Below are 10,203 nucleotides of genomic sequence, written 5' to 3'. Positions count from 1 at the left end.
TTACAAGTAAATTAAAAACAAAAAATTAATTCCCCAAGTTAACAACCACATAAAAACCCTCCCTCCAATTCGTTTCAATTTCAAACCCCATCTAAAAACCACTAACCCCTGTTCAGTTTTTCAGTTAAATAAACGCGCCATCGGAACTTCACTTGAATCACATTGCATTCCACCCCTTTTCTTCTTCTTCTTCTTCTTCTTCTTCTTCTTCTTCTTAACTCAACCATGGAAAACGCGAGTGTTATAATACCAATATCTATTATTCTACTATCTTTCATCTTCTTATGCGGTCCCTCAACTGCACAACCACAACCACAACCCGCTATTCCTCCTTCTCCTTCTCCTCCACCTCTAGCTCCTGCATTGTTCGTCATCGGTGACTCCTCCGTTGATTCCGGTACCAACAATTTTCTTGCTACCTTTGCTCGCGCCGATCGTCTTCCTTATGGCAGAGACTTTGACACTCATCAACCCACTGGAAGATTCTCCAATGGTAGAATTCCCGTCGATTTTCTTGGTAATCAACAAAACAACTCTATTTTACTTTCTTTGATAGATACATTACATGAAATTTACTTGACGATGATGAATGTGTTGAAAAAAGAATTGATTTTGATAGTTAATAATTTAAAGATTAACTTTTAGAGATTCTTTTTAATAATCAAAGCTACTTTATGTTTCTTTACTAGAATAAAAATCACTTTTTTATAATCTGTTTTCAAAAAGTGCTTATCCAGAGAAGCTACTAAAAACAGCTTCACATTTGAAGCAGTTTTTAGATTCTTGTTTTTTACTTCTTACCTCTAAAAGTGATTATTTTGTTTAAGAAAAAGTTTTTTTTTTTTTTAAAAAAAAAAATTGTGACAAATAAGCTGTATAACGTTTTAACTTTTTTCTTATTTAATTGTTGTGGTTGATTTGCATTAGCTTCGCGTCTTGGACTTCCTTTTGTGCCAAGTTATCTTGGGCAGAGAGGGAATGTGGAGGATATGATTCATGGTGTCAATTATGCTTCTGCTGGTGCAGGAATTATTGTCTCAAGTGGCTCTGAATTGGTAATTTTCTGTTTTCTTTCTTTTTTTTGTTTAGTGAATAGTTTGTTTCAAAACAATTTAATATGAGTTTAAGTTATTGCTTGGATAAACAACTTAACTAGGGGTTTATAGCATAAACAATTATCTTATATTATAGTAAGTGCTAATGTGTAAGCTATCTGTTTAATAATTTTTTTTAATGAAGTTACAGTGTTTTCATTAACTATCTTGAAGGGTTTATGAAAAAAAGTTGAAAACAACTTATGGACATGCCATAAGTTGTTTCAATAAGCTCTCCCAAATAGGACCATTTTGGATCGACTTATTTGAGTTTATCTACTAGCATAAATACTTGTGGGACTTTTGTGAGAAGTTATGGAAATAGCTTATGACATGTCCATAAGCTGTTTTTTGCTTTTTACCATAAGTTTTCCAAGATAGCTTATAATGAAACAATTTGATATTATTTACTTTTTGTTATAAAAACAGTTAGACAGAAGCACTTATATGATACACGTTTATGTTATAAGGACTTAATTATCCAAACATGACAATAGTCCCACAAGTGCTTATGCCAATAGTTAGCTCAAATAAGTCAATCTCTAAATTGACAAATTCTAATGAATTATTGCTGCATGCAGGGTCAGCATATCTCCTTAACTCAGCAGGTTCAACAATTTACTGACACATTTCAGCAGCTTATAATAAGCATGGGAGAGGATGCTGCAAAGACTCTCATATCCAATTCCATTGTTTATATCTCTATTGGAATCAATGACTACATTCATTACTATTTGCTCAATGCATCCAATGTTGATAATTTGTTCCTTCCATGGCACTTTAACCGGTTTTTAGCATCTTCACTCATGCGAGAAATAAAGGTAAAATACACCTAAACTTAATTTTTTTTCATGTGAATATGATCATGTGAAATTTTATGAGTCTAAATCTATCAACCAAAAACTTCATTGGTTGCATACAGAAACTGAAGGGGTTAAATTGATTCCTGATATATTAACCTTGATGATACAGAACTTGTACAACTTAAATGTTAGGAAAATGGTGGTCATGGGACTTGCCCCTATTGGTTGTGCCCCTCGCTATATGTGGGAGTACGGTATTCAGAATGGAGAATGTGTTGAACCGATAAATGACATGGCCATTGAGTTTAACTTTCTCATGAGATACATTGTTGAAAAGCTTGCTGAGGAGCTCCCTGATGCCAATATCATCTTCTGTGACGTGTATGAAGGTTCAATGGATATTTTAAAGAATCATGATCAATATGGTATTAGTATTTCTGTATTTGTGTTTTTTTTCCAGCTCTCATTCTATTAGGAAACTGTAGTAGCTTCATTATCATATCTTACTCTGCTTTGTGTTCCCTGATTAGGCTTTAACGTCACGTCCGAGGCTTGCTGTGGATCCGGGAAGTACAAGGGTTGGTTGATGTGCTTATCGCCTGAAATGGCGTGCAGTAACGCATCCAACTATATCTGGTGGGACCAGTTCCATCCAACTGATACAGTGAATGGAATTTTGGCAGCCAATATATGGAATGGTGAGCACGCTAAAATGTGCTATCCTATGCACTTACAGGACATGGTAATTCAGAAGGCAAACTGATACTGTTTGATGTTAGTTTACCACATTTTGTTCAGAATTAGTTTGTAGTTGACCCATTGGTACTAAGTTTTTCTGCATCTATTGATGATTAGAACTATGTATATCTTTTAAAAAAAAAAAAACTATGTATATACATATCGGGCTGTACAATGATGTATTTTCTATTTGTGCAAAAATTGATACTTACTCCAAAGAAATTATTTTCCCATATAACCCATATCACAGATGGACTCACTTTTGATGCACTGATATTTTCACCCTTATGTATGTACATTTGGTAGCTGTAGAGGCAACTTCACTTATGTCCATGGCCATGCTTCCTTCACATTCTCTTCTTGATTTTTTTTTCCTGCTATGATTACAAGTTTTCCTGAATGTTACAATCCAAAAACTCAAAAAGCAAAAAATTAAACTTAAAAAATTATGACACATAAGGACGCTGCAAAAAAATTCTCACTTCTACGAATAACACAAGGATCTCTATCTTGTAACTTGCAAACAACAACAACAAAGCCTTATCCCACTCAATGGGGTCGGGTACATGGATCAAATTACGCCATAATGTTGGATCATAAACTATATTTGGATCAAGCTCATTAACCTCTAAATCTTTCCTAATATTTTCTCTTATAGTTTTCAGCACTATATTAAACAATCAATGATATTATGGAAAAAAGAATGACTATAGATAGAGGCAAACCTTCCTTCTTACAAACCCTTTAGACCAACATCTCAACAAGCTAGTTCCATCGGCTTCTGGCGTGGTGGTTTAACCGGAGCCAGAGACCCGACATGAAGACAATTGATGGGACGAAGCACTGTTGATACGAAGTGCTGCATGGTTTTTGGTCTTCACCTTCTGGTTCTTAAGAGAATGGTTATCCAAAATTTGATTTGAAGGTAGTAAAGTGCTGCTAAAATTTTATCATGATTCTCAAACTTCGGATTAGCATCCTAGGTTAAAAGTCCATTTAATGTTTGTTTGGTTTCACTTCTGGAGGGACCAAAATTGATTATGAAGGTATACAACTGATTTTAATATGTTTGGTTGATTTCGAATAAAATTGGTTTTGTCTCGATCATTGATTCCACTTGATGCGAGGATGTGTAACTTTTGAATATAAAATTGATTTTAATACACAATTTTTTGGATTAACTCATTTTTACATGAATGTTTATATCTTCAACAACTCAATTCACTCGAAATCAATTTAAAAAATTCAATTCTATGTAGGTTAAGAATGTCTTGTAACAGTGGAAGCTAATGCACTATCTTTTCTTTTTTAAAAAAGTAAATAAACAACTGAAGTAAATCCTGCAGTGGGAAAAGGATTATGTCCTTTTTGTTTTGTAATTTCTAGTTTAACTGTAGTAAGTCCTGCCAAAGTGAATGCAAAACTCTGAAACAAGAATTTTTTGACTAGAAGCTATCCATTAAATTGTGGCCAAAAGCCAAGTGTAATGCATGTGCTTTTCTTGGATTATATAAGTTTGATGCTTTGGTTTCTTGCAAATTGATGTGCATGTGTCGTCCATTTAGTTTCTAACTTTTTTTATTATTATTCAAAAAAAAAAAACAGTTTTTTTTTTTATGCTATCATTTCCTAAGAAAGTATGTGATGTTCAATAATCAGTTTTTTTTTTGTGCTATCATTTCCTAAGAAAGTATGTGATGTTCCATAAAATAATAGCGGTAGAGGACAGAAATACTTTTTTTTTTTTTTTTTTTTAAGGGAGAGGACAGGAATACATGATATAGGAAATAATAACATTGCATCAAAATTATGTTTTTTTTAAGGCGGATCAAACTTTTGATGTTAAATAAGTTTTTTTTGAACTTAACTGAGTTGATATGGACAATACATAAAATATGCAAAGTCCGGGTATCAAATTCCGACCACCATAAAAAAAATATAAAATAATACAAGGTATCACCGTGAGCACAAATCAGAGGCAATGCATTGTCATAGTGCCCCAAGGGCAATATGTTTTTATAAAAAAAATTGTGTAATAATTATTTGATCAAAAGTAAAATCTTATATTTCCAAGACAAAAATTTTAGCAAGACCCAAAAATAAAATACGATAAAGTTTAAACTTTTTCGGTCCATGCTATTATTTCGTTTTCTTATTTTAGCCCTTGTAAGTTTTGTTTGAATTAAGTCGTTGAAAATTCTAAAACTCTCTTTTTTTTCGCCCTCGGCATCAGCTTACCCTCAAAAACTAAATACCCTAAATTTGTAATTAAAACTTGGTCAATAATTGTTTTTGCAAGAAGTAGAACGTGAGATAAATAAAAATCAGTCAATAATTGTTTTTGTTAGGAGTTGAATTCAGGTTCTCCTAAACAATTCGTTATAAGATGTGTTCATTTATCATTTGAGTTCAACCATTTGGTTATTTATAGTTGCTTCAATATTAAAGATTTCACTTTCATTATAAGTGACTTAAAAATCATACAAATGATAACTTTATGATTAGTTTACTTATGCAAATTATACTTATTGTGCGTCAAAATTTTCTCAAGGACCAATTTAGATCTTTCTTAAAGACTAAAATGAACTTTTATTCTTTTAACTTTTTACAAATCATTAACCGATTACTGAAGTGTCCTAATATGTTGAGAAGTTCAACCTGACGATCGGCTAAACTCTCTCGAAAAAATTAAAACATCCTTTTTTTACTCAAAAAACAATTGTTTTTATTTAATTTTATTTTTATACATGATATGCATTTAACATCAAATTTAGTTAATAAATATAGTTAAAAAAAGTATGGGATTCAGCCCTCTCTTGTGCGAAAAAAATAAGGTATGTTAAATGTCATCAAATGTATTAGTGACGTTTGTTAAAAAATCAAATATAAAAATGTTATTTTAAACATCGAATCTTACATATACTATGCATTGTCCCTACCAATTGAGTTAAAACGATGACATAACATAAAATATTTAATACTATATATTTCATTTATATTTTCTACAATGACTTAATTATTTTAAATCGGAAGGAGTAATAGTGATCCATTTTTGTCACACTAATACACCCCTCTAAAATTTCCCGTCGTTTTTCTTAATTGTTAAACTTGATAAAGAATATAAGAGAGAATTAAAAGACTTGTATACCATACAAGTTTGTAATTAGAAGTCAACAGAGTTATCTAATGTTATCACACGGCACCTAACCAGGCCAGCATGTTATTTGGGTTTGGTAATTTCCCAAAAGAATTGGCAATTCCTAAGAAAAATGGAAGGTAGTAGTTGAGGTATTCTCAAGTGCCACCTAAGAATCCACAAATAGAGATAAACGTACAATCCACTTTTGTAGTTTTCCTTAACATCCTTGTCTGTTTGTCTTAATAGAAAGAAAGATAATACCAATTGTATGGTCATTGCTTTTGAAAATAAAAACAAAACAATTTTTTGGAAGCATTTTGGTACTACCTTTCTTGCCATTCTTTCTCACACTCTCCCCCACTAAGAAACAAAACCAAGGGCAATGTTTGTCTTTGCTAAGGCATGTTTGGACTCTAGCTAAATTAGAGAATATTATAAACTCCAAGGCCAGCCTGATTCCCTATCCACCTCATGTAAAGACAAAAGAAAACATCTTCATTGGAAGTTTTTGTTAGAAAAGAAACAAACAAAAGTTTCTTAGAGAGAGAAAAGACAGTTTTATAGACATAAAGACAGAAACAACCTAGAGTCACACTCTCACCAATTCCATACTCCACTCACTAATTACATACAACAAAACAATAAAGACAAAATGGACCCTTCAAAACATTGTCACAACTTCAACTTAGCTATGATCAATTCAATTCCTTCAAATTGAAATTAATCAACAACAACTTCAGTCCAAACATTGATTTCCTCTCCCACATCAAACACACCAAAACCACCCCATTATTCTTCCATTAACCAAGTTTTCTTCTTTCCATGGGGCTTCATCTTCTTTCTTCTTCAATTTCAAAACCCATCAAGGATTAAGCTTTTCCTTCTTCCATTTCTTAATTCCTCTAATGTACTTTTTCTAGGGTTCATGAATAAATTTCCCCTGAATCAGTGGAAGTTCTTCTTTTGTTCTTCTGCTCTTGTCAATTTCTTTATTTAACCTGTCTCACTCTACTTTCCATGTAGGATCTGCTGAAGTTGACTCTGAAATCATCTTAATTTCTTTGTATTTTCATTGCAAAGTGTGAAATTTTGATATATTAGAGCCTCAAAAGCTTGTTTTTTTTTTTTTTTGTTTGATTCAAAATAAAATTTATCACTTTTTTTCTTCCTATCTACTTGGCAATCAAACCCTATTCTTGATTATTCCAAAATCCTAAGGATTAAGATTGTTGTTACTTGTTACATGGAATGGAATCTATGTTACAAGAAGAAGGGTCTTCATCAGTAACTTGTTCACCTCTACAGTTATTTTCCATGATGTCAGTTTCACCTAACATAGGAGGAATAGGATCACCTTATCCATGGCTTAGTAGAGAATTGAAATCTGAGGAAAGGGGTTTGTATTTGATCCATTTGTTAATCACTTGTGCAAACCATGTAGCTTCTGGTAGTCTTGAAAATGCAAACACAACACTTGAACAGATTTCTCAGCTTGCAACTCCTGATGGAGACACTATGCAGAGAATTGCTGCATATTTCACTGAAGCACTTGCTGATAGGATACTCAAAACCTGGCCAGGACTCCATAGAGCCTTAAATTCCACAAGAATTATTATGCTTTCTGAAGAAATTATGGTTCAGAAATTTTTCTTTGAGCTTTTCCCTTTTTTGAAGGTAGCATATATTTTGACAAATCAAGCTATTGTTGAATCTATGGAAGGTGAGAAAATGGTTCATATAATTGATCTTAATGCTGCTGAACCTGCACAATGGATTGCTCTTTTACAAGTTTTGAGTGCAAGACCTGAAGGTCCTCCTCATTTGAGAATCACAGGGATTCATCAACAGAAAGAGGTTTTGGAGCAAATGGGCCATAAGCTTTCTGAAGAAGCTGAGAAATTAGATATACCATTCCAATTCAACCCTGTTCTTAGCAAGCTAGAAAATCTTGATTTTGACAAACTTCGTGTGAAAACCGGCGAGGCGCTTGCTATTAGTTCTATTCTGCAGTTACATTCCCTTTTGGCCTTGGATGATGAATCATCCTCAAGGAGAAAAACTCCTATTCTGTCAAGAAACTCAAATGGACTTCACCTGCAAAAAGCCATGCTTATGAACCAAAACACATCATTAGGTGATTTGCTTGAAAAAGATATGGTTAATGGCTATAGTCCAAGTCCCGATTCAACATCATCGTCGTCGCCAGCATCTTCATCTGCTTCAATGAATGTGGAGAGTTTTCTCAATGCTTTATGGAGTTTGTCACCAAAAGTCATGGTTGTTACCGAACAGGACTCGAATCATAATGGTTCGACTCTGATGGAGAGGCTGCTTGAAGCTCTATATTCTTATGCAGCATTGTTTGATTGTTTGGAATCAACTGTGTCAAGAACATCACTAGAGAGATTAAAGGTTGAGAAGATGCTGTTTGGTGAGGAAATCAAGAACATAATTGCTTGTGAAGGAGCTGAAAGAAAGGAAAGACATGAAAAACTTGATAAATGGTTTATGAGACTTGATTCGTGTGGATTCGGTAATGTGCCTTTAAGCTACTATGGTATGTTGCAGGCAAGAAGGTTTCTACAAAGTTATGGTTGTGAGGGATATAGAATGAGAGAAGAAAATGGTTGTGTAGTAACTTGCTGGCAGGATAGGTCTTTGTTTTCAACAACAGCTTGGAGAGCTAGGAAGTAATTAAGACTAATTTTCAAGCCAGAAGAAGAAGGGAATATTAGAAAGAAGAAAAATATGATATGAAGTGAAGAAATGATGGGTAGAGTTTTGAGAGCTTTAATTTTTCATTTTGTTTTTGTTTGTTTGAATGAAAGAGTTTACCAATATGGTAATGAGTATTCATCATTGTCAATTTAGAGATACTTTTATTTTCCTACTTGACTGCTACTCATTTTGTTCTTCATGAACTCCTATACTCTAACCTGTATGGTACTTGAATGTATATGAGCTATTTTTCTCATTTTACTTGCTCAATGTAATCATTTATCTTGGAATGCAAACTATATGCAGTCACCTCTCCTTTTCTCTACATCTGCATTATTTTCCTATGTTCTGGAGAAAATAAATCAACATTAGTGATTGTGAATCCAACAAATTCAACAACTCACATTAGAGTGACAAGAACTAGATGTTCCATTGGAGTGACAACTAGATGTTCCATTAAAGACACCCCACTTATTTACCTAAAAATATGAATTTATGAAAATTACTAGATGGAATGATAAAGTAGTTAATAAAAAACGACCAGACACATAGATGAATCATTATTGTTTGAGAGAAAAAAAGGAGATTATTGGACGGTATGATAAAGTAGTTAATGAAAAACGACTAGATACATAGACGAATCAGTATTGTTTTGAGAGAATATTATTTTTATCCTTCATTTATTTTCTATTAGGACATTATCCATGTATGGTAAGGGTTTTTCTTGTTCATTAAACTTCATTAAGGTGCTTGTTGCAATATTTAGCAATGCTAAATCAATCATTATAATGGATGCTAACTATGCATAACAACCGTGACTCCGTAAGAGTAGGGATGACAAAACAGACCTTCCCACCAATTAACTAATTGTTCGAGTTTGATTTTTAGATAGAATAATTCTTGCTCATACCCTTTTTCTTGATGATCGGAGGGTTAAATTTTTTTTTACTCCATATCAAAATGATCATGTATATGATATGCAACAATTATGCTTTTCACTTGAGCATTATAAGTTTGCATATCTTGAACTTCTTCAAGCATAGGATGATTAATTATGGCGGTCTTGATGTTATATAGCTTCCTAAGGTTACACTTAGTTGTGTCTCATCGTTTTATTTTGTTTTGTTTTATAGATCTTTGGTTGTTATTAGTTTTTCACATTTGTCTATTGTTCATTCATGCCATGCATTTAAACCTTGCATAATAATGTCTTTCTTCCAAGCATGTCAAACAATCACATTGGCAATTGAAGTTGATGTGAAGTTTTTATGTTCATTTTATTATAGTTTTGATTTCCGGGGAACACGATTACTCTTTGTGGAAAAAAAAATATTGGTTTAAGGTGAAAAATATATTGTAATTTAATTTATATAAATTCACCCAAAATTGTAATATTGGTTTGGGTGGTTTAATTAGTTAAGCAACATTTAGCTTGTGAGGGAGAACTGGTGTTTCCACCCCTGAAAGATTTGGCCTTAAGAGAGAAGAGGAGTTTTAAGCTGCAATTTAGACTATAAGTATTTTACTTTACTATTATTATTATTATTTTGACTGGATTAACTTTACTAATTTGTATCCCCTAATTTTGGTATTGTTATTTTCTATTGATATATACTATAAGTATGTTTTGGTGAAAGAAACTTCTAATTTGATCTTTTTCTTCTCAAATTTATGTCAAAATTTACCTTTTCTCTTTAAACTTTAGACATCA

General features: G+C 32.7%; 2 protein-coding genes and 1 long non-coding RNA gene across 3 annotated transcripts; 2 read left to right on the top strand and 1 right to left on the bottom strand.

Annotated features, from left to right (window-relative positions):
• The first annotated feature begins 29 nt into the window (after nucleotides 1-29).
• Nucleotides 30-2,687, top strand: LOC11432209 (GDSL esterase/lipase At5g08460). The gene is made up of 5 exons (XM_003610925.4): nucleotides 30-517; nucleotides 928-1,055; nucleotides 1,676-1,915; nucleotides 2,067-2,322; nucleotides 2,428-2,687. Exons 1-5 carry the CDS (start codon nucleotides 226-228, stop codon nucleotides 2,658-2,660), a joined length of 1,149 nt encoding a protein of 382 aa, XP_003610973.2. The 5' UTR covers nucleotides 30-225; the 3' UTR covers nucleotides 2,661-2,687.
• A 29-nt stretch (nucleotides 2,688-2,716) lies between these two features.
• LOC120580507 (uncharacterized) lies at nucleotides 2,717-3,665 on the bottom strand. Its single transcript, XR_005646231.1, has 2 exons — nucleotides 3,361-3,665; nucleotides 2,717-3,009 (listed from the first exon to the last, which is right to left on the bottom strand). It is a non-coding gene; the product is annotated as an uncharacterized lncRNA (long non-coding RNA).
• A 2,676-nt stretch (nucleotides 3,666-6,341) lies between these two features.
• On the top strand, nucleotides 6,342-8,801 carry LOC11439981 (scarecrow-like protein 3). The gene has a single exon (XM_003610924.4). It carries the CDS (start codon nucleotides 7,023-7,025, stop codon nucleotides 8,466-8,468), a length of 1,446 nt encoding a protein of 481 aa, XP_003610972.1. The 5' UTR covers nucleotides 6,342-7,022; the 3' UTR covers nucleotides 8,469-8,801.
• Nucleotides 8,802-10,203: the final 1,402 nt, after the last annotated feature.

Source organism: Medicago truncatula, chromosome 5 (assembly GCF_003473485.1).
Source record: "Medicago truncatula cultivar Jemalong A17 chromosome 5, MtrunA17r5.0-ANR, whole genome shotgun sequence".
Classification (NCBI taxonomy): Eukaryota; Viridiplantae; Streptophyta; class Magnoliopsida; order Fabales; family Fabaceae; genus Medicago; species Medicago truncatula.
The sequence above is the reverse complement of the archived record's forward strand: the minus strand, read 5'-3'. Positions and strand labels throughout refer to the sequence as shown.

Excerpts from the sequence above, each read along its gene's own strand:
- LOC11439981 (XM_003610924.4), top strand. The coding sequence starts at position 7,023 with ATGGAATCTATGTTACAAGAAGAAGGGTCTTCATCAGTAACTTGTTCA.
- LOC11432209 (XM_003610925.4), top strand. The coding sequence starts at position 226 with ATGGAAAACGCGAGTGTTATAATACCAATATCTATTATTCTACTATCT. Across the intron at positions 1,916-2,066 it reads CACTCATGCGAGAAATAAAG|AACTTGTACAACTTAAATGT; the intron begins GTAAAATACACC and ends TTGATGATACAG. Across the intron at positions 2,323-2,427 it reads AAAGAATCATGATCAATATG|GCTTTAACGTCACGTCCGAG; the intron begins GTATTAGTATTT and ends TTCCCTGATTAG.